Consider the following 25,485-nt stretch of genomic DNA (forward strand, 5'->3'; position numbering starts at 1 on the left):
ATCTATACTGCTTTTGGTTAAACCAAATGAAATGGAGTTTTTTAGGTCAAACAGCTGAATATGAGCAATTTCATATAATTTGACCTAACATATATAGTGAGTTTAATACCTTAATATTTATATATTGACCAATTTATATGTTGGCTTAACAACACATACAAGAATTTGATATTGAGAGCATATAAGGAACTATAAAAGAGTTTAAAAGAGACAACTCAAAGAGAAAAATGAGTATTAGGAAGAGACAATTCAATTCACCAAAAATATACAAGTAACAATAAACAGGAAATATGTTCACCCTCCCTGGTAAATAGGAAAACGCACAATAAAATAACTTCAAATTACCTCATCATTCATGAGAACTCTAACACGATAACATCAACCATAGGGAAGGACATGGAGAAACAGACACTTGTACAGGGAGGGTAAAATAAGTGTAAATAAGCAAAACTACTTGAGGGCAAAATGGGAGTTACTTACTGAAACAAAAAAGGCAAACATGAATAAAACCTATCCATTTCTAGGCTTATCCTAGAGAAATAAATACATGTTCAAGAATGCATTTTCTTTCAAACCTTTTGTTATGGTAAATTCCAAACACATAGTAATACATAGAAATAGTATTATAAAAATCTCATGTATTTCAAAAAGTTTTCAAACGCTCTATCAGCAATTCAATCTGAGGCTAACAGTACCTTAACACTAAAAACTTTGACAATGATAGAACAAACAGAGAAAACAAATATTTTAAACTATAAATGAAGGAAGAAATTCTAAATAAAATGCTAGCTAAAGGAATACAGTAATGTATTAAAAATTTATTATACAATGAGCACAGCAGGGTTATTTTACAAGTATATGGCTGGCTTAACATTAGGAAGCTATTCACATAATTCATTATTACACCCAAATATAAGAAAAAAATATCAAACAGGCATGTGAAAAAAAAATTCAACAGCCATTCCTAATAAAAATCACAAATAAACCAAAAATATATAGGAGACTATTTTTCAAAACCAAGAGCTAACACCATATTAAACAGGGAAGTTCTGACTGTATTTACACTAATATCAGTAACAACATAGTGATACTTGCCAATACTACAGTTATTTACCACTATTTTGAAGACTCAGATGGTATAATCATAAGATAATATGCTTGAAATACTGGGAGAATTTTAGTGAGAATAAAGAATACTAAAATTATATAAAGAAAATTATAACTACATTTAAAAAAAACTCAACTGATTTTCCTCAACGTCCTCTATAATCAAAAGAAAACGAAAAGGGAAAAAAATGCCAGCAACAAGAGTATCAGAAACTATAAAATGCCTGGAGAGAATCTGTACAATCTTGCATTGGGGGCGATATCTCCAAATAAGATAAATATCCAGAAGCCATAAAGATGAATATATTTCACTCTTAAAAATGTTTAATTACATAGGAAAAGATATTATAAAGTCTTATATTTGCAGCACACTCCCCAAAAGAGCTACTACTGACTGATGAAATGAAGAACAACAGAAAAATGATCAACAGAAATGAATCTGGTAATCCACTGAGGAAGCAACACTATGGTCAATAATCTCATAAAAAGATGCTCAGCTCCACTAGTAATCAGGAAACCATCAGTTGAAAATAAAGGAGTTATCAATTTGCAATCATCAGACTGGTAAACACAGAATTCTGAGAAACAAGGGTAGTCTCAAATGTTACTTTTGGAAAATACGGCATCATCTGCGAAAATCTTAAATAATACCAATATACTCTTTAATGACTTCAGAAATAACAAGAGTCATTATATGAACTTATGGACAAAGATACTTACACAACACTGATTGCACAGGCAAAGACTTAGAAACAGAATTTCCATAATATGTAAAGTTTCTTATCAAAAGAACAAGCCAGAAGGATGTTCACCTTGCACTAAGTAAAATTAGCTAGCTGAAAAATGTGCAGAGTCTAACCTTTTCAGTTACTAAAAACACACACAAACTCTACACGTGATGCCAAATAAAAATGTGCGTAAGTATGGAGAAAGGCTTAATTCAAGAGGAGTGGGAGATGGGGTAAGGTGGAATTGACCTATTTTACTTGTTCTTTTTTTTTTTTTTAATTTTTTTTTTTATTTTACTTGTTCTAATAAGCGTCTCTTGCTTTTATAATTGAAAATAAAAATTAACATTAAAATAAGTTACAATGAAAGGGAGCTATGTGTAGAAACACAAGAACAACTGAAACAAAATGTGAAGCACAAACTGCAGGATGTATATGGTGTGACAGGATGAGGGGTCTCCATAGCTCTACAAATAGACGTACGTGCACATGCATACATGGAGAAAGAGCTAGATGGGTGTAACCAATCAGGCACCAGTGTTCCCCCCACCCCCAGAGTAGACAAAATTGTACCCAAGTGGAATAGATTTATCTCTACTATTTCAATTTTTACAACAAAAAATACATATACACTACTTACTGAGTAAAGATTGAAATGTTTTAAAATATTTTAAAACAATGTTCATTGCAAAATAATGTTTATTGTTTTTAAATGGAATTAAGTCTAACTTTAAACAAAGAATTTGGTTTGATTAATGCTTACAAGTCTCTTATCAAGAAAAAGTTTCTTCCGTTACTCTCCTGAAAGGATAAAACATAAGTACTTTTCGTAGTTTCTATTTTCATATTCACTTAACTATTCAATGGGGATGTACTCCTGTTTTAAGTTATATAAATATTAATATGAGCTGCATGTATATAAAATAGTCTTTTAGGAAGAACTAAAAGCCGAAGTTTTTTCTGAATCAAACCAGAATGAACTATTTTTAAAACATAAAAAATAAAGTGTTTAGCCATTGCTTATGTAATATAATCTCAGGTACAATTAGCTCAAGAATAAATAAATACAATTAAGCTTTATCCCCAAACTGTTCTAGGCACCTCAAGTACAAAAGGCAGTACAAAATAGAAGATCTCCTTACATTCTTCGCATTAAAAATTGCAAATGACATATTATAAATATGAACATTTCAAAGAAAGAGAATAAGATTAAAGAATGCATAACTTTAATAGTTCTAGAGATCTATTGCTCTGCAACAAACTTTAAAAAGATCTTAAGATAAATATTTGCAATTGATTTCCTTTCTTATAACTTAAACGTTCTAGATTTAAAATGACTGACATTAATGATAACTACCATCTTGTAACTTAGAATCAATACAATAATGTAAACATCCTCCATAATGATAACCAATGGGTCAATTGTTGTGTAATACGGCTCCTGCTCCATCACATAAAACTGCTAGTATTTTCACCATTGGTTAATTTTCGTATTGTATTGCCAAACATTCTTAATTGTTATGACTTAACACTTCAGGTAAATGGAACTCATACCATTCTATGAAATTTTTCATACAACTAATATTTGGAGTATCACTGCTCTTTTTAGTGCATTTCTGCTATCTACCAAAAGATGGAGGCATTATTCAAAAATACATGTAAATTGGGAGCAGTGCTGTTATAAAGGATTATGAAGCAAGTCATCTATGTAACTGTAAACTTTCTAGAATATGTATTAAATGAAATGAGGTAAAAATCAGTGAATACATTTTATTTAACCTATTATATTCAAAATATTATTTCATTAAGTAAACTATAAATTATTAATGAGGTAATTTACATCTTTTTTGGTGTGCTCAGTCATCAAAATTCAATGTGTTATTTCACACTTAAAATACATCTCAATTTGGACTGGCCACATTTCAAACACTCGGTAGCCACAGATGGCTGGTAGCAACGATGTTGGGCAATATAGATCTACAGTTAACTCCATTAAGAGCAAATGTGACCATTATGTCTATTACAAGACAACAACTGAATTTGGACATAGGAAATCAGTCTACAATCAGTGGCACTTATTGAAAAAAGCTGGTGAGGCTATGACAATGAAAAGAAAACATACTCTCCTCAACTCTTCTGTACATGATCTACTTGACTGCCTCTGAAATAATATCTAAGTTTAACAAACAAACAAAAAGTAATTTTTGCTGTAAGACGAAGGCTTACTTTTATACAAAAACCACTTCTATTCCGAGTCAAGACTCATGTTTATCTACAGACTCTGGCTCTGAGTAGTGGTGACAGTGGTTTCAGACATTCTCAAGGACCTCAAGATCCTCTTAAGGTCATCTGTTTTTCTCCTGGAGGGCAGAAGACAGGGTTTATTTTCCGGATTTTTCATTTATATGTCAAGCTAATGGCAGTGATCCATTTACCTAAAAAAACTCTCATCTGGTTAAAAACTCTGTTGAAGACAGCTGTTAAAGAAGGGGTAAAAAGTCTCTGCAGAGTTTTTACAATTCACATAAATGAACTCATTGTAAACAGCCTTCTTTAAGTCTTATCCAATTAACTGTGTAAATTGGGTAACAGCAACATAAACATATACTCATCAGATCAGTAAGGAGTAACAAATTGTTTTAAGTGACAAACTTTAGGTGTAATTAAAATCATGAGTGTTTCTGGGCCTATATGCAGAGGGCAGGCAGCTTGGTCAGGGAGTCTCTGAGTTCTGGTGTATGCTCCCTCAGCAGGCCCCTGCAGCACACTACAGGCAGTTAGCAGTTTTCCCTGGTGACTCCCTACGACAGTTTTGTAGTACAAGGTCTCCAACAAGACGCTTGTCCAGGAAACTCCTTTACTAAGCACTTTATTTTTTTTTTTTACTTACTTACTTACTTATTTACTTACTTACTTACTTACTTAATTATTTATGATAGAGACAGAGACAGAGACACAGGCAGAGGGACAAGCAGGCTCCATGCCAGGAGCCCGATGCAGGACTCGATCCCGGGACTCCAGGATTGCGCCCTGGGCCAAAGGCAGGCGCCAAATGGCTGAGCCACTCAGGGATCCCCTACTAAGCACTTTAGAGGAAATATTTCTTCTGGCGACACACCACAGCTGAATTCTCTGCCATTCAGTGAGCCATGGGGATTGGAAAAGTCCAACAAGGCTGGCTCTGAGCCCTAGCTAGGTGGGGGAGCCTCTTCCTTTGGCATCCCCTCTCAGCACCAGGGGGAGTGGCTGCTCCTTATATTCTTTAGAGTTCCCTTTACTTCTTACTAGCGAAATCTTTGTTACTCCAATTCTGTTAAATTTAATCTCTTTACATTAAACGTGCTAGGCTCACTCCGCACTCACCTTCCTGTCTTGACTGGACCTTGTCTGACAAAACATGCCAGACTGTCCATTTATGAAGCATTCTCTCATGCTTCTGGCTCCCAAACACCTTCTCAAGTGACTGGTCGGTCATGCCTTATTTTAAAAATGTCCTTAATACAGAAAATAAACTTGAGGCTGAACATTCACTCCAGTAAAACATTCTTTTATAAAACCAACTTCAAATTCCTAATTACATACCAAATGTCTTATCCTAAAAAACAGATTTATACTTTCTTTTCAGAAACTCATTTATTGCATAAAGGGAGGCAAGATCTACAGAACCTAGGATGCAACCAAAAACTAGATACTAATTCCTTTAAAGATTATTGGGCTATCACAGCATAATGAATAATAAAGATATGTTTAGGAATTAGCTTAACCATACTCCACCAACAGGAGAGTTCAGCCGGGAGAGCTAGAAAATAAGAGAAAGAAAAACTAAAGGCACACTCAAATCTGGCTATTTAGAATGTTACGACCAGAGCACCTGGCTCAGTGGTTGAGCATCTGCCTTTGGCTCAGGTCGTGACCCTGGGGTCCTGGGACTGAGTCCCACATCAGGCTACCCATAGGGAGCCTGCTTTTCCCTCTGCATGTGTCTTTGCCTCCGTCTCTCTCATGAATAAATAAATAAAATCTTAAATAAATAAATAAGGAATGTTGCAATCACTGCTACATCTTCTAAATCTTATATGGAAACAAAGATATTTATACATTGTAGTTCCTCCTTAATAGCAATAAAAAAAATTAACAATCTCTGCATGGCACAAACAAAATTCTAGGGATGACAAAGGCAGACATGCAAAGATACTAAGCTGGTATGTGGACACAGAAGTGAAGTGTGGTATGCTGAGAAGGCAAGGAATAATTGTACTTATTTTGCGAATTTACAAGCTAAATTCCTACAGTTTAAGTTTATTCTTTACACACTGTAACCTACTTTCTAGAAATACACACACGTGTGTGTGTATGCTTTTGAAAAAATTTGAGTATCTTAGACTGCTCATTTTGGCAAATGTCTTTCAGGCAGTAACACAGATACAAACTTTTATGAAGTTTATCATTTTGTACAGAGCTTCTCATCTCACATGCTTATTTATGATAGTGATGACTAACCTAGTCCATCTGATTTAGAAGGAAAACAGATCTCTTGTTCAAACTATGATTTTTGTAGGAATGCATAATTTTCAATAATGAGAAGCACTGAGGAAGACTTTTTTTAATTTGAGGATAGCATACTTAAGCCTTCATTGGTGGTGCAATGATTACCAGGTACTTAGTTTAATACCTGGAGGAAAATCAATTTTTTTTTTAAAGATTTGAGAGACAGAGACAGAGACAGAGAGAGAACACATATGTGAGTAGGGGAGAAACAGAGGAGGAAAGAGAGAGAACCCAATTCCCCACTGAGCACAGAGCCAGACTCAGGGATCCATTCTGTGACCCTGAAATCATGATCCAAGCTAAAACCAAGAGTCAGATGCTCAATGGAATGATCCACCCAGGCACCCCTAGAGTAAAACAACCTTTTGACTGAGTGGTATGTTTGGTTGATTTTACAAGAGACCAATGTTGCAACACTCCCCTCGTTTTTTAAAAGGTTCTCAAAAAGACAAGAGAAGACTGTTCTATGTTATTTAAATCTGGAAATAAGAGTTTTCATACATTTACTATTCTTAACATGTTACCAAGTGGGTAGTCCATTTTTAAATATCATATTTTATGTTTTCTATTGTACCTATATGAAAGCTAATGAATTAAATAAAATTCATACTTTTACTGTTTAAATTGTGGCTATAAAGTAGAATATTTGTTTGTTTTTCTGCCATTAGATCCATAGTCCTCCCTTAGAAGTTAAGGCTGATAGCACTCGATGAACACACATATTATTACACTTGGGTTTCAAGTTAATTAGTAGAGAAGTGCACCAACTACAGTGTTCCCTCAGCCTGGCTCCTTAGAAAGCATATGAAAAACAAAGCCTCAGCTTAGAATTTTAACCTGGTAACCTAAAATTACCAAGGACTGAAAACAAGTTGGCTCTCATCTAAGTAACAAAAGTTCAGGATGGGTCATTAATATTCTACTCCTTTTGAAATGTTAGACGAAGAATCTAACAACAACAACAAAATCCCAATTAAATTAATAAACAACTTTTTTCCCCCAAAGATTTTATTTATTTATTCATGAGAGAGAGAGAGAGAGAGAGAGGCAAAGACACAGGCAGAGGGAGAAGTAGGCTCCATGTAGGGAGCCTGATGTGGGACTCGATCCGGGACTCCAGGATCATACCCTGAGCCAAAAGCAGACAGTCAACTGCTGAGCCACCCGGGTGTCCCAATAAACAACTTAAAAAAAAAAAAAAAAAAAACAACTTCCACATTTTTCCTAAAGAAACAATTTTTTCCAAAACAGAAGAAAATATTTCTTAGAACTCCAATCACTCTCTCCTTTGCTCTTGTGATGCTGCTACATAGGTTATCTTGCTGTTATTTCAACAAGTTGAGAAACGGTGCATGCTAGATCTTATTCTGTAATTATCTTCACCTAGAGAGCTCTTTCTTACTCATTTCAAGAAGTCACTCTAGAGGAGCCTTCTTCTCTGATCAGGTTATCTAATATTGTCCCCTTGGCCTTCACTATCATACTACCCTGATTTTCTTTATACTACTTATCACTAAAGGAAATTACTTTTGCATATTTCAAATGTACCTGTTTTCTTCACCTGGATATAAGCCTCAAAGTTCTATGACAGCAGGAATCTTGCCTAGATTGTTCAGGACGTGATGTATAACACATATATGACATCAATAAATATTTAGTAAGAATTAGCAGGATAGGGCAGCCCGGGTGGCTTAGCGGTTTAGCGCCACCTTAAGCCCAGCACATGATCCTGGAGTCCTGGGATGGAGTCCCATGTCGGGCTCCCTATGTGGAGCCTTCTTCTCCCTCTGCCTCTCTCTCTCTCTGTATCTCCCATGAATGAATAAATAAAATCTTAAGGAAAAAAAAAAAAAAGGATTAGCAGGATACTGTCAATATAACTGGTTTATATTGAACTGGTTTATATTGAACCTTCACTGTGCTGCATCAACTCACCACCTACTGCCTTAGTCTGACTATAAGACATATGAGCCATGGGGAAGAATTCATTAATCCATTAATGATTCCATTGAGACACTTCAAAAATTATTTTTTACCTGGCTCTTTCTTTCACAGATGAAGAAGAAACCAAAAACAAACAACCTGAGGGACTTCATAGCATGAAAAAAGAAAATGTAGCAGTATATACCTACACCAAATTAATTACCAACATTATCACATGTAAATCTTGTTCTGAATAAGGCATCTATCTATTAAATTGGAAGTAATAAAACTATTTTTAAGATAAAGAACTAAAACCAAAATCAGAAAACAAAATTTGAAATTCATCAGTCAGAAGATAGGCACTTCTATTTATTTATTTATTTATTTATTTATTTATTTATTTATTTATTTGAGAGAGACAGAGAGAGAGAGACAGAGACAGAGACAGAGACAGAGGGGGAGAGAGAGAGAGAGAGAGAGAGAGAGAGAGAGGCAGAGACACAGGCAGAGGGAGAAGCAGGCCCCATGCAGGGAGCTCGATGTGGGACTCCAGGATTATGCCCTGGGCCGAAGGCAGACGTCAAACCACTGAGCCACTCAGGGACCCCACACATTTTAAAATAGTAAAAAGAAATGTACAACTGATACATATAAACATCTCAAATTTTTAGCCTATTGGCAAAGTTCCAGCAAGAACCAAGCAGTATCTGACAGAAACTACATATAGTAGAATTAAAGAATATTTGGTTCTCTAATACCTAAGAAAACAATTATGGAAGGTAAAAGAAAATGTAAAGCGTGCAAATTAAAAAAATGTTCTTTAATCTAAAAGCCAAGACTTCTCTAAGCCATTTAAGCAGATACATAATACGCCCTATATGCATAGGTATTGGGATTTATCTAGTACTCTTGGAGAACAAGATCATGAGCTAAATTCAACTTGTATAGTAAAATACTGATAGTAAAAAGTGGACCATATAGGTAAAAGGTTTGATCTCAAATATATCAGCTTAAATGGGCTCAACTGTTGGATTTAGTCTAGATATTTCTAGACTAGTTGGATTTAGTCTAGATATTTCTCATTTGTAAAATTTAATTTTACTATTATGCATTTGCTATATCATAAACTACATCAATACTGATAACACTAACTTAAGAATTTAGTAGAAGCATCCTCTCTCAGGAGAAACAATGAGTAAAGAGAATATTTAAAAATTTTACAAAGTTTCAATCTTCTTAAAACATTGCTTTCAAGTACTTCAAAAGCAACCATTTTTATTAAACAGATATGCTAAATATAAATTAAACCTTTTCTATTTGTTAATATCCATTCCTTAATGACTTCAGACAACAACTTAGGCCTTAAGTAAACTTTGTCAGTTTATGGAATAACTGGGTATAAGTAATATAAAGCATAATTTTTATAATCCAAATTCATCTGAGTTCCATCTGAGCTTTCACTGCAATAGAATTTTTTCTTTGCACCTGCCTATGATAATCAGTAGCATAACAGTCACCTTTATATAACAGTTTATAGGACAGAATAAAAAAGGTAAACATATGCTGTCACTCTAGGGGGAGAAGCCATAAAACAGATATGTTAAATTAAATGCTAAGTAGTAGGGAGAGTAAACTGTAACTAAGCAAAAGTTTAGAACATAGCCTGCAAATCAAATACTCTCTAGATATGCAGGGATCACAGTGCAATCAGTGAAGAATCTTCTCAGTGAAAGCTACTTGGTAATCATCATGAAGCAGTGCCACCAGCTTTAGACTCCCTCAGTATCCCTAGCTCCTAGAGCACAAGTCTTGGCCCAAAGTGGGCTTGAAACACCCTGAATAAAATACAATACAAACCTGGCAACGAGTATCAGACATAAGAAAATCACTGTAATAATTATCTCTATACATGTATTGTTTTTTAGGTTTTTTAAAAATATATTTTATTTATTTATTCACCAGAGACACACACAGAGAGAGAGAGAAAAGCAGAGACACAGGTAGAGGGAGGAGAAACAGGCTCCATGCAGGGACCCTGATGCAGGACTCCGGGATTACACCCTGGGCCAAAGGCAGACTATTGAGCCACCCAGGCATACCTGTTTTTTATTTTAAAAACAGATTATTTTAGCATTCTCGACCAGGAACTGGCTAACATTTTCCTGATGTGGCTCTGTGACCATATATATTCTGTTGCAATCACTCAAATACACCATTACAGGATGGGTTCCAATAAAACTTTATTTGCAAAATCAGGCAACAGGCTTATTTGGTCCATACGTTGTAGTCTGCCAACCCCTGTTCTAGAAAACAGTGAGGATATGTTGCTCACCTAGTTATAATGAATTAACAGGCTCATATGTTTTTTTCAAGAGGTCTGTCCATGTAACATTTACTCTCTCAGAAAAGAACGTCATGTAGAAGAATTAAGTAGGTTGTATTGATGATGGAATGCTGTGTAGGACCCATGGTGTTTTTTAATATTAGGATTTTACTCTCAAAGAACATCTAAATTATTTCTAAAAACAAGATAATCTCTACAACTCCATAGTTACTTTTAACATGAACTTTAGGGGAAGAAACAAAACCTTTAAGAACTGGTACTCTGTATATCTTGCCTATGGGCAGGTCTCAGAGTACTCAGGAATTAAATTCTCAGCACAAAAATTTGGAAATAATCTTAGTACTTTGGGTCTTCTGTAGTCGAAGCATTATTTTTTCTTTAGTATATGCTGCATGTTCTAACCAAAAGTTCCTAAATCTGGTGGTGCACGGAAGAGAATGATACCAGGAATTTAAAAACAACAATAAAAAAAACAGTATTCCTCTACCTAAGAACAGGGTCCAGAATTCTGTATTTTTAAAAGATCTCATGATAACTGGCGTTACCCATGAGAATACCTGAGGTTCCCAATTAAAACACCCCAAATGTAATATAAAAAAATCTTTTCTTAAAAAACAAAACAAAACAAAAAAACCCCGCAACTTGTAAGTTACAGATGCCAAGTGTAAATGAAATCTAAGTAGGGAAAGAAAAACAGGACATCAAAAAAACTTTCTAAGATTTCAAATCTGCTCACAATAAAAACTAATGGCTAATATCTGGATGATTTTTTTTTTTAAGATATCATGTCCAAATTGTTTGATACCAGTACCATTTGTAGGTGAGAGAAATGTGTTAAAATTATAGCTGCTCCCATGAATCACCCAAGGGTGTTAGTTATACCACTGTGTATGTGTTGTGGTAGCAGTCCTTTTCCAGGTAACATCCCTGCTGTGTCAGGAAAATTTTAAGAACTAATATATTAACTTGCAGCAGTTAAAAATAATAATCAGTTATAAGATAAACCAGGATGGCATGTAACATTAATATACCTTTTTAAAAAATCATTACAATCTTAAAATAAGTTCAGAGTTAATATAATTTATAAATCTAAATATTTGAAATTTATAAAGAATCAGCTTCAAAAATATCTAAAACCAGCTGGCTTTTAACATCTTTTAAAAAGCTTTCTTCTGGCTAGATACTCCTCCTTTTTCTGCTTACGTCTTCCTTGCTTCCTCACAGAATGTATTTCCCACGGTCCAGTTCTTGGCCTTTCCACGTTTGTTTTTCTTAGCAAATTTAGCAACTTATATGGCTTGAGCTAACACCCCCAGCAAATAAATCAAATCACCATCTCTAATCCTAAACTGTTCTGCTTAAATTTTCAAGTGCCTCCTCAAGATCTCCATATGGATTATTGTTAAAAATCATAGATCAATTGGTGGCCTAGAGCCCTCAGGGTGTCCACAAATTTGTTGTAAAATGATACATGTATATGTACATGTGTACTTTCCTAGGGATAAGGGTCATAGTTTTCAGTTTCTCAAAAGTATTTGCAACCCCAAAGATCATATAAACTCACGTAAATCATATACTACTAGTATACCAGAATCTTTGGCATAAATACCATAAAGTGTATTTTTAAAAGGGAAAACAAAGTCCAGGTAACACTGTCTAGGAAAGTATTGATAGAATAGTTAACTTTCCCAAGCAACAGACTCTATAAACTGGGTAGCATCTTCTAATGCAGTGGATCAGCAAACTGCAGCTTAAGGCCAACTGTTTTTATAAAAAGTTTCATTGGAATACCACTCTCTGCCTGTTCTCATACCGTCTACAGTTATACTTCTGTGCTACACCGTAGTGACAAGAAGCTATGTAGCTTGCGTATCTAAGATACTTACTTTTTTGCTCTTTACAAGTTTCACTGACCTGTTTTTTAGATAATCCCTAAATTGATTAAAAAAAAAAAAAAAAAACAACAGAAACACACACACAAACCCTGACCTAAACTTGATAACCAAAACAAAATCTATCTTCTAGTTTTATTTGTAACCAATATTATGTATCAAGCACATACTATATTAACAATAGAGTAGAATTTACCTGCCACTGCTGGGCTGCTGTGGAGAGTGTCTGGAATGATCAGAAGGCTCTGATCGTTGGTCAGGTGACCGTGACCGGCTGTGGCGGGGAGGTCTATCATGTGATCGACCAGAATGATCTGATGCCAGTGACTGAATTTCTGAAATATCTGTTAAGTAACACGGTGCTATTTATTTTCCCATGAAATGACTAGAGTAAAATGTAAGGTATTCCAATGATAATGTATATATGCTACTAAATATAATTTCATATAAAATTGCTGATTTAAGCATTAACTTCATCAACCACTGATAAACGATGGTGAGCTGTCTACAAAAAAAAAATAGTGACAACATCGATGGACCTCAATGGACTTTAAAGGCATATGCTAATTGAAATAAGTCAGAGAAAGACAAAAACAAAACAACCAACCGCAAAAAATAAAACCCCACACAACCACCAAACTCACAGAAAAAGATACCAGATTTGTGGTTACCAGGAAGGGCCCAGGGAGGGGAAAAGGAAGGAGAATTAGAGGAAGGTGCAAACTTTCAGTTACAAAATACCAGGGATGTAATATACAACACGATGACTATAGTTAACAGTACTGTAAGAGACTAGATCCTAAGAATTCTTATCACAAGGAGAACTTTCTTCTTTTTATCTATAGGAGAAGATCATGGACATTAACCAACATACTATGGTAATCATTTCACAATATATGGGAATCGAACCATCATGCTATGTACCTTAAACTTCCACACTGATGTATGTCAATTTTTTTCTTAATAAAACTAGAAAAAATTGTAATTAAAAGTAAATCCTCCACCATATATATATATATATATATATATATATATATATATATATAAAATTCTTAGATTTTGATGGTATCTGGTTTGTAGAAAGTGATTTCACTCAAACATATCAAACCTTCCTACTACTTTAATAGGAAACTAAAGGGACTTTCTAAACAGAATTATACTTACCATCTCTCTCAGAAGCATTAGCAGAGTGGATACTGTCAGAAAGATCAGGGACATTCAATAGGGTAGCCCGTTCATCCCTTTGAACTACCATTTTTAACTTGCCTTTAGATCTTTCTATCAAAGTCTTTGCATCTGTCAGTGACATATTTTCTGTCACAGTACCATTTATCTGCAACAAAAAAGAAACTAGGTTGAACGTAAATGACAAAATTACAAATATTGTTATGAAACAGGAATATTTAAATTACTCCTCAGCTTGCTTTAAGAACCAAAATATTCCCTTTACACCTTCCTGTATTTCAAAGTAGTCTTTTTTTTTACTGAAATAATAAAATCTTTACCATATTGTTGCTTTGTCAGAAAACCCAAATTAGTATCCCCAAGCCTATCTCCAAAAGCCTGTCACTTTCTATGACTTACAAGCAAACTAACAAACATTTCAATAATACTTAGAGCAGTTATCAAAACCACTTATTGTATAAGACTAGACATACTACCTACAAAGTAGCTCCTACCAGGGAATGCTATTGATTTGTAGTGATTAGTTCGCTGAGGATGACTCCATGCCTAAAGAAAAACATCAGTGTTGACATGTAATAATGGACAAACCATTTTTGTCCATTATAAATGGCAAACCATCCAGTGCCCCAGTGATTTTTAATTTTTTGGTAAAATTGTTTTGAACATGAGAAAGCTGTATAGTTACACTAGAATTTGTTTTCTATTTCAGTTCATTAAAAGGTAAGAATAGGACTATACCTTTAATACAACATCGCCTTCTTGAATATTGCCATCTCTTGCTGCCAAACTATCTTGTGAAATTTCCTTTACAAATATATGGCTGGCCAATCGAAGACCATATTCTGAAATAATATATTTAAATATCTTTAGTGTAGAATGCTATGACACTTAAATGGAGTTTTAAAAATATAAAAAATAAAAAAAAAAATAAATAAAAAATAAAAATATAAAAAATAATCACATTTTTTGAAGTACAATCAATAACAAGTAATTATTCTTGGTTACCCTGCAAAAATGCCATTTCCTCTAATCATCAAAAAAAGTGTGCATGTCAATGTGAAAGCAAAGGAATCTGTGGGTGAGGAAATGGTTAGAGTTGAAGAAGGCACTGGGAGAGAAAACTGTCCAGGGACCTGCAAGACTATAGAATTTTGTCTATTTGTATATTAGAACAATGATGACAACGTGACATCAAGAGGAAAAGCACTGCTCCCTGGGTCTGTCAGGAGAGAGAAAAGAACTGTGCCTTTCTGCATTAAAGAAGAAAAACCCAAGACGTGGTTTTTTGTTTTTAATATGGGATGAGTAGCAGGTCTAACTCAAGCTTCTAAAAATTGTATCAAAGTTGCAGCTTAACTTAAGGCAAATACACAAAGAGTGCTCACAAGTGGGAAAAATAGGGTAAAAAAATAAAATGACTTTTTAGGGGATCTAGGCAGTCAAGTATATGTACTTTAAGAAATGGTTGTTATATCACAGAAAAATATCAATAGATGACAAGCCTTTCCTTATTTAAGATGAAAAGCTGAAAAATGACCAATACAGAAATGACCTCAAAATAATCCTCATATATTCAATTACTCCAAGTGTTTCCTTAGGTAAGTATTAACTATGCACCAGGCACTATGGATAAATAGCAGCAAATGAGAGGTAGTCCCTGCACTTCAACAACTCACACACACAGCAGGGGCAAATATAAACATGAGACGAGGCAATACAGGGTTCCGTGTCCAGTGTGGAATCAGAGGAGGCCTCCCTGAAGAAGAAATACTGAAGTGGAAACACTACTCAACTAGAAGGATGAGGGTACGTGTATGCATGTGTATGTGAGATTGGGGGTGGGTGGGTAGAGACACAATGGTTAAAAACAAATGCATCAATATGTATAAAGACTTGGCAGGTTCGCTGAAGCTGTAACAGTAGGGCAGCAGGGACTGAGAACTAAGAAGCAAAAAAATAACAGAGAGAAACGTCCAGAGGATCCTCTAACCCTGTGAAGGTGGCTCCAGAACTGACAGGAAGGGATCCAGAAACCAGTTTTCGAGATTCATTAGGTCCGGATGGCTCAGCAGTTTGGTGCGGCCTTCGGGCCCAGGGTGTGATCCTGGGGATCCAGGATCAAGTACCACATCAGGCTCCATGCATGGAGCCTGCTTCTCCCTCTGCCTGTGTCTCTGCCTTTCTCTCTCTCTCTCTGTCTCTCATGAATAAATAAATTTAAAAAAAAGAGGTGACAGTTGCTCACCAGACCCCCCCCCCCACCGAAAGTAACTATTAGAGGATGTGAGGTAACTAAGGTATCGTATAAATGATGACTGTGATAAATCTGTTTATGACCATTTTATAATATATATATGTATATCAAGCCATCATGTTTACACCTTAAATGTATGAGAGAAATTAGCGATAAACACATGGCATCCATAACTGGCATGAGAAACTGGTAGATGAGAATATATCTAATGAGTGACTTCGTAAGAAACAAAATTTTAAGAGGAAGATGTCAGTTTCATCTGAGATGTGTTGAGTTTGAGGGAGCTACGGGGAACACCACAGTTAATATGCCTAGTGGTTACCCAGCACCCAAGAGACACAGGCACAGACTGGAGAAGCAAATTTTGCCATCAGCAGCAGATAACTGAAGTGATGAGTCAAATCAGACTGCCTAAAGAGGTTATGTTGAAGAAAAAAAAGAGATTCTGGAACAGAAATCTACTTAATAAGAGTAGGATGAGGAGAAGAACTTGCAAAGGATACAGAAAGGGGATGGGGGACCCCAGAAGGACACAGTATTACCATTCTCTTGTAGTCAAGAGAAGACATTATTTCAAAATATAGGAAGTGGGTAATGCTATGCAAAATGGTACTAAAAAGGCAAGTAAGATAGAGACTAAAAACTTTTACTGGATTTAATGTGAACGGTTTGGAGAACAAGGTGAAAAGATACCAGGCCAGAGAGGATTGAAGAATGAGTAGTAAAATGAAGTAGAAATAGCAATGGTAGACAGTTTGAGAAGTCTACTACAGAGTAGAGTGGGGAACAAGAACTAGAAAAAGGTCTTTCAGATGCTGGTAGAGTAGATCAAAATGAGCCTGCATCATATTCTTAGTATAACACCTTTGTACCAAAATGACCAGTCATAGAGGCTTTCTTTTTTTTTTTTTTTTTTTTTCATAGAGGCTTTCTTGCATTTGAGAGACATGTCCACTGCAGGAGGATGCCACACGTAGAAATATGAGTAAGTGAGGGGAGGCAGCTTCAGTTTCAAAAATTTTAAAGATGTCCTACATTATAAGGGCACCTGGGCGGCTCAGGTGGTTAAACAACTGCCTTCCGCTCAGGTCATGATCTCAGGATCCTGGGATCAAGTCCTGCATTGGGCTCCCTGCTCAGCGAGGAGTCTGCTTCTCCTTCTGCCCTTCCCACTCTGCTGATGCTCTCTCTCAGATAAATAAAGAAAATCTTAAGTTAAAAAAAATGTCCTGCCTTATAAAGAGATGCATGCCCTATTAGGAGCTCCTTCCCCTTAATCTCTTCATTTAAAAAGTATTCTGCCCAACCTCGACCCCCAAGCCCATGGCTATGCTACTACTGATCCTAACAGCTAGGTAAAAACACTAAATTTCAGCTTGGTATGAATGGTATGACATTTGTTAGTGTAATTTGTATTTGGTTACTCTAATCACAATAAGAAATCCAAAATCCAACTACTGGACAATTTACTTGAAGGATTATCTGCTATAACAAATAATTCAAGAGAAGATACCTGCAAATAGGACATAACAATGAAGATAAAACAATAGACAACAAAGCAAAGATAGGAAGGGATGGCAATTTTACTTATCACAATTAGTGTTAATATTTTCATGTGAAAATGATAAATGAGTTGGAAGAAAATACCTTCATTTTTCCGGGATTTCACCAATGTGACTTTGGTAGGTTTGGGAGGTTGACTGGAGGCCACAGATCGCCTATCAGACCGTGGAGACAAACTCCTCTCTCTGCTTGCACTCCTGTCCCTTGCCCAACTCTTCTCACTCCTTCTACTGACCAGACCACCACGGCTGCTTCTTGGGTCATGGACTTCCTCATCATAACTATCTTCATTCTCAGACACTGGTTCAGGATCAGGACGACTAACTGGTATCTGAACTTTCTTCTTTCTCCGAATGGTCTACAAATAAAGATTATACAAAAAAGCTTACTAATTTTCATATGTATACTTTCAGTTCCTAAGAGGAAGGAAAATTATGATTTTCTGGTCTCATATCAATTAACTAATTATGAATCAGAGAGACATAATACACAAAAATTTATAACAAATTACTAGGGAATACATTCCATAATGGTTGTGTTTTCTGCTCCCTTGACAGACATCTGGTTAAGAACCACATTTGGAATAGTGAGCCTAATGAAGTCCTTAGTTACTTAATTTGAAAGATTTTTCTAAAAGTAATAATCACAAGCTTAAAGAAAAAGTAATAATTGCTGGTGGCTGGAATAAAGGATGGGGCACTGTACTCTAATACCATCAAATATACTGTAGTTGCTACCAAGCAAACTTGCAAGCCCAATTTGACTCCTTGATATTTTCAAGAATCCATCACAGTATCAAGGCCCACAATTGTCCTACTGAAATTCTTAACAGCTAAATTTACTGTACTTGCACACTAACATTCAACTTAGTAAGCTAGGGCTAGTAACTCCGTTATACTTCACCAGTACAAACTGCTTTCGGTTTCTGTAGTTCTCTAATCTGTAATTTTTCATCTTGGTAAAAATCCTTCTTCTGACTTTCTCTCCTCAATGACTCTGATAAGTGGTTCTATTTTCCCTGTTCATTTATTTCTTTCACCTTTCTATAGGTTCAAGATCTGTAAGCATTACCTTCTGATTGAGTGGCCTCTTAATCCCTGGACTGCATGCACCTTGCCTTCTCACCTGATATACTCTCCATCTCATTAGAGATCTGTAAGATCTTCTTGGGTAACACTCCTTGTCTTCTACTTTTGACATTTTGATCTACTGAAACTTTCCTATGCCCATCTTCTTTCCGATTCCTCCATTCTCTTCTATTCTCTCAGTCCATCAATTCCTTCCTGGTTTCACATGCCTTGCTCCCAAGCATGAGATAACATGCTGTGATATTTAAATCATCTTCTCTCTCTTTTTTTAAGATCTTATCTATTCAATCATTCATTCATTCATTCATGAAAGACGGGGCGGGGTGTGGGGGCAGAGGGAGAAGCAGGCTCCAAGCAGGGAGCCTGATGTAGGACTCAATCCCAGGTCTCCAGGATCAGGCCCTGGGCCAAAGGCGGCACTAAACCACTGAGCCACCCGGGCTGCCCTAAATCATCTTCTCCTGACACCTCAATCACCTGCCACAACAAACTCCAGTCCTGTATTATCTTTACCTTCAGATGGCTACATTTCCACACTTTGCTGAGTAGGCCCTCCATAAATTCATTTTACTTGCTCAGTAATCCTTTCCTGTACCTCCTGCCTCTCTAAGGAATTTGCTAACACAGGTATTCCAAAACCATTCTCCAAGATCCCAATCACTGAGCCAGACTCACAGAGATCAATGCCACTTTACTTTCCCAATACTCCTACATTTTTTCAGTATCTCATTTATTTAGTTTTCCTTCCTTCAGGGCTCAAAGGCTAAGTTGATCTTCTTCCTGTATGAATGGAATCCTCCCATATGACCTCCACCCTCTTCATCAATAATACCCCTCAAGGCACTTAAAACTTTAATCTCTCCCTCAAATTAGTCTTCTGCCTATTACTAATCTGCTAATTAATCTTCTATTCCTCTTTCTACTCATTTCCAAGTTATCCTATTTCCTCCCTTTGTGGCTAATTTTCTTCAAACGGCTACTCCACATTTAATACTGCTTGCTGTTTGCTTCTACAAGAGTGATCAGAGAAGTCCCTTCCGAGGAAACAACACTTGAAGCTAAGGAAGCAAGACATCAATATATGAAAAGGACAGCCAGCTAATGCCCTGTTATGAACTGAGAGAAGACTGCCTATCTTTCTACCCTCTGTGCCCCACAGCTCAGGCCCTTACAAGTAACATTTACTGTAAAGCAATCTTAATGGACTCTGCATTTTAGTCTCATCTCTATTTCAATCTCCTGCATATTGCACTGCAATATGTTTGCAGTATTACTTTAAATCTTCAATTCCTCCCTAGCAATATGCAAACAAAAACAAAGTGACTAGATGAGGACTGGGAGCTTTCTTTCCATGTCTTCTGCAAGAGTACCTGCCATCTGTTTGGAAATTTACTGTACTTCAAATTACTTTCAATCTCAGATGTGCACTATGGTTATGACTGTGTATACTCATCTAACCTATTAAGATTCAAGATCCTTGGAGAAGATCCTTGCCATGCATTTAATTATACTTAATATAATGAAGTATTTGCAACCAGTAAGTGTTTAACTTACTGAAAAATATTCAATCCTATTATAATTCTCTATGTGTATTATAGTTAATGGCTATAAACCTACAAGAAGATATTTAACATGTTTGACAATTATGCTTGGTTTTAACACTGAAAATTTTGAAAGAGAAATTTGGGGGGAAATGCCAACTTCAAATCTTAGATGAATTAAAGATTCAAATAAAATAAAACAACAAAATACTATTACAAATATTAGAATAAAATATAGGATATATGCTTTTATAACTCTGATAAGGTAAAGACTTTTGTAAGCCTGACACCAAAGGCAGAACCAATCGAGTGAACATCTGACAGACATAACATAAAAAATGAAAGCATTTCAATGTTAAAATCATACAAAAACAACCTTCCTCAATCACCATAAACAACTTACACTCACAAAGCAAACAAAATATGTAGTATATATGACAGAAGGCTAACAATCCTAATACATACAATACTCTAATACAATAATCATCACCACAGAAATGCAAAGGAATAAGCAAAAAAGAAACATAAATAGGCAATATATACACTATGAGATGATCAAACTCATATTGTAAAATATTTCATTTGAAATACTATGTTCAGTCTGTTTGGCAAAGATTTAAACATCGTTGATAAAATTGGACTCTCAATACCCTACTGGCTTTCCGAAGGGCAATGGCAATATATATATAAAGTCATTAATGCCTTCTAACTAAAAAGCCACTAAGAAGTTATTCCTAAACAGTAACTGAATAAATAGAAACACAATAATCTTCAACACAGTAATTTTTTTTTATTATTTGTGGAAACTGGAACTGAAATGCCCACCAATAAATGGGCTAGGTAAGCATGACAATAAAAGGCCATGTGGAGATACACTGAAGTGCTCACAGATGTCATTTCTAAGAAGGGTTTCTGCCCAATCATTTACTTCATAATACTTTTTTAGGATATTCAGGATTTCAGTAAAAATTTACTAATTTTTTTAGTAAAGACTTACATGCTCGCTGTGTGATAAACTATTTCTAACTTCCCTTCACTTATTGTTAAAGCAAATTTAAGCCTACTTGTGGTAGTTCTACTATCAAAAGAGTTCTAACATTTTAGTTCAACAAAAAAGAAATAATTTATTTGCTTACTACCCAACGAGCTCTTAGCTTATGGAAAGATAATCATATAAACAACCAAATACCCCAACATAAGAGCATAGGGAAGAAAAGAGATTGGTAGATTGGGGATGGGAGGAAGATGAGCTACTTATTCAGAACTGAAAAAAAAAACCAAAACAAAACAACTAAACTAAACCGTTTAAAAACTCTACCACCCACTAGCCAGCATGTGTATGAACTGTGATTTAAAAATAACATGATAGGGGATCCCTGGGTGGCTCAGCGGTTTAGCAATTACGCACTTTGGCCCAGTGCGTAATCCTGGAGTACCGGGATTGGGTCCCGCATCGGACTCCTGGCATGGAGCCTGCTTCTCCCTCTGCCTGTGTCTCTGCCTCTCTCTCTCTCTGTCTCTCATGAATAAATAAATAATTTAAAAAAATAAAAAAATAAAAAAAACATTATAGTTGTAAAAATATGGTTATAATGAAGTTGTGAAAATATATACTCAAAAGAAAATGTTGGAGCACCTGGGTGGTGGTTCCAATGAACCACCATTGGTTAAGCGTCTGTCTTCAGCTCAGGTCATGATCCCAGAGTCCTGGGATCAAGTCTCAGGTTGGGCTCCCTGCTCAGCAAGGAGTCTGTCTGCTTCTCCCTCACTCCCACTGTTCCCCCTGCTTGGGCTTTGTGTGTGTGTGTGTGTGTGTGTGTTTGTGTGTTTTTATTTAAAATCTTTATTAATTTTTTAAAATAAAATTAAAAAGAAAAAGGTGTTGGTCATCTGGAATGCAATAACTCAACACAGACCTACCGCAATCTGAAAGAGCTCTCACCCACCAGCAAGAACACTGGTGTAGAAATAAACCATATGGCAGCAGCCTACACAAGGAAAAAGGACCTCGCAACTGTGGGGCGCAAAATCTCAGGGAATACACCTACTAGCTCTCACCCAACCACCAAGGTCAAAACACAATGCAGGCCCCTCCCCTCACTCCAGCCCCTCTCCCTCCCTCTCCATTGTGTCCACCATGGTTCTGAGTGTCTGCTAGAAAGTAGAAAAGTTCTCAATAGACAAGGCAGGGCAAACGACCTAGCTGCCTATGCAATCTCTTGTTCCTGCTCTTTATATCTGAATTAAGGCCTCAAAGCAGTGTCTTAATCAGTCCTTTCAGAGGCTAGATGGGCAGAAAGGAGGGGTGCGGGGGGGATAAAGTGGGTTAAGAAATAGCAGACATGTTCCAAAATGTGGACATAATTTTACATAGGACTTTTACATTAAATCCATTCTGTGCCGTATTTGTTTATTTATTTAAGATTTTATTTATTTAAAAAAAATATTTTATTTATTTACTCATGAGAGACAGAGAGGCAGAGATACAGGGAGAGGGAGAAGCAGGCTCCCCACAGGGAGCCCAATGCAGACCCAATCCTGGAACCCCAGGATTATGCCCTGAGCCAAAGACAGGCACTCAATTGCTGAGTCATCCAGGCATCCCTGTGCCACATTTGTTTAGTTTTACCTGTGATTTGAGGCCAGTTATCAAGAGTTAACTGAATTTCTTTCCCTTTACTTATAGAAAAAAAAAAAAAAAGACTTCTTAAGAGAAATAATGAAATAGAGGACAGATTTCAGCTATGTACTAAAACAGTAACATTAAAATGCACCCCGAACAATCCTATAAAGAAAATCTTACCACTTTCTCCTCAAACTGTATCACAGTAACAAGGAAAGTGGTTATTGATGTATATGTTTAAGGGACAATGTAAAACTTGCCCACTAAACAAACCCTGTAACAGAAAACAGGGCTAATAAATACTTCAAATGGACTACATGCCAAGTTTCAGTCTAATAAGTACTTAAAAGAGAAGGAAACATTAAGTCATAAAGAGGTGACCATTTAATCACCCTTCCTTTCCCCTTCAATAAAAAAAAAATCCTCGTATCTAAACTTTGAGAAAATATATACACAGTGATAAAACATACCACCAGTATTAGAAGAAGCACTCCTGTAAGCTAACTTTAGAACTACTGATCCAGTTTTCATTTTCTTAAAGAGTTAAGATGAATTCAAAAACCAAAAACATATCAACCATAAGGTTGATACTTTTATTAAATTAAAGGTAAAAGATACTTACAATTTTTGCATTCTTCCCACTTTTCCTTAGTTGCTGAACAGCAAAAGCATGTTCAACATTATCCATTGAAACTCCATTAACCATTGCAACTCGGTCATTTTCCCTAAGTAAAAAAAGGTCACCAAAATAACAAGTTAGAAAAAACATACAAACAAGTTTATGACTATATTTTCACAATGAGTACTTCCATAAAAGTATTTTAATTATACACTAGTTAATCTATTTGTTTTCAGAACAATGATACAATAATGTCAAACAATTTACTTTCCGATCTCCTATGTTTAGTAACTGACCACAGGCCATTAATATTTTTATATCATTAATACAATGTTCTTACAAAAGAGTGAACAGGTACCACAATACAAAAAATGATTTTTGGTGGTACAATTAGAGAGCATTAAATGATATTATATTACATGGCTGGAAAAAATTACTCCCTTTTTAAAAAATAAAGCGTTTCTCCTTCCAGTTTTCTTTCAATGCCTCTGACTATACACTCACTTTTTTGCTAGCTAGTATATATTTTGCCTCTCTCTATCTTGCTTACCTTAACTGAACAATAAGGACAAGATTAAGGGTGAGAGGTTCCTGAAGGCTAAATTCCATCTTAAACTGAACAAGTTTTCTCTTCACTATCTTTATTTTTACAGTGACCACCTACTTAAGGTAAGGGATACTAGGCTTTTCATTTATGATAAACAGAAGTATAAATGTACGTTAAAGAAGTCACTAAACAGTATGCCAGTGACTGAGGATAGGAATAGTGCTCGTAACACAGGCACCCAAAAGAAGAAATGTGCTTACTGTAGCTGTCCTTCAGCAGGTCCCCCTTTCAGCACATCTGAAATTACTATGGAAGTTTCTCCACTCTGAAAATGAGGGTTATCTCTTCCACCAGATATTGCAATTCCAAATCCAAATCCAGGTGCCTAAAGTAATGATTACAGAAAAACACTGCTATTACAAAAAATAATTGTTCATTATATCGTACTCTACAATCTAAAAAAGCTTAAATATAAAAATTACAATCTTATTACATCTGTGATCCAAACACTTGCTTGTGTGGATACATACTGAAATGATCTATCCTAGTATGGTAATGAATGTTCTAATAAATTAAATGCAGGACATACAAAAATATCAAAAATTGCTAACTACATGAATGCTTTTTAAGTACTAAAATATATTTAAAAATTCTGAACACTGAAATTCTGCATTTATTTTTGATTATCAGAAGGGCTCCTGAAGGTACTGGCAGTGCATTAGTGTGATCATCACAAACAGTGACAACTAATTTATAGAATGAACACTTAAACATCTAGTGCCATAAACATCTGGTGCCATTTTGTATAATAAAATATCAACAGCTACTAAAATCAAATACGTTATTTCAACTACCTTCAATTATGATAAAAGTCTCTTTAGAAGTAGTACATTATAATAATGTCTTATATGCACACTGCATATAACAGAAAGCAGAACCATATCAAAACTTTTAAAATACATTAATTAAATAGAAAACAATATACCTCTAAATGAGCTGAAAATCTTAATCACAATAACAAAGGGCAGACCAATACAAGAAAATGCAAAATATTTCCAAGTTATTAAAAATTACCTAATCTCAAAAATATCTACACCATTCCCTTGAAAGGAAATGAAGTATAGTATTCAGAGTAGTCTAAAGAAACATAAAATATTTTCCTAGTGTTCCAGAATCACTAAAGCAGACAAGTGTGTTTTCATATAAATTGTATTATACTACGCACTACTATCCAAACCATCTGATGATATAGTCTGTCCAGTCCACAACAGAGGAGATCACATTCACCACAGACTAGGTAAATGTCATGACCTCCCCTCCTACCCTGAAGCCTACTAAAGTAGCAAAAGAAAATAGAAAAACTTCTTAAAAATAAACACCAGTAATTCTTCTTGTAGGTATATACACCCCCCAAAATGAAAACATATGTCCACACAAAGACTTAAACCCAAATGTGCACAACAGCATCATTTATAATAGCCAAGAAAGGGAAAACAACCCAAATGTCCATCAACTGATGAATG

The 25,485-nt window shown here is 35.5% G+C and overlaps 1 protein-coding gene across 7 annotated transcripts in view; it reads right to left on the reverse strand.

Annotated features, from left to right (window-relative positions):
- The window catches only part of TJP1 (tight junction protein 1), a 244,509-nt gene that overhangs the window by 40,473 nt on the left and 178,551 nt on the right, over positions 1-25,485 (reverse strand). For all 7 annotated transcript variants that reach the window (XM_041751851.1, XM_041751848.1, XM_041751847.1 and 4 more), the window contains 6 exons: positions 24,223-24,347; positions 23,419-23,521; positions 17,629-17,902; positions 14,466-14,569; positions 13,707-13,875; positions 12,739-12,886 (listed from right to left, as the gene is read on the reverse strand). In XM_041751851.1, the coding sequence (XP_041607785.1) occupies positions 12,739-12,886; positions 13,707-13,875; positions 14,466-14,569; positions 17,629-17,902; positions 23,419-23,521; positions 24,223-24,347 (923 nt within the window). The remainder of the gene's footprint in view (positions 1-12,738; positions 12,887-13,706; positions 13,876-14,465; positions 14,570-17,628; positions 17,903-23,418; positions 23,522-24,222; positions 24,348-25,485) is intronic.

The sequence above is a fragment of the Vulpes lagopus genome, chromosome 4 (assembly GCF_018345385.1).
Source record: "Vulpes lagopus strain Blue_001 chromosome 4, ASM1834538v1, whole genome shotgun sequence".
Classification (NCBI taxonomy): domain Eukaryota; kingdom Metazoa; phylum Chordata; class Mammalia; order Carnivora; family Canidae; genus Vulpes; species Vulpes lagopus.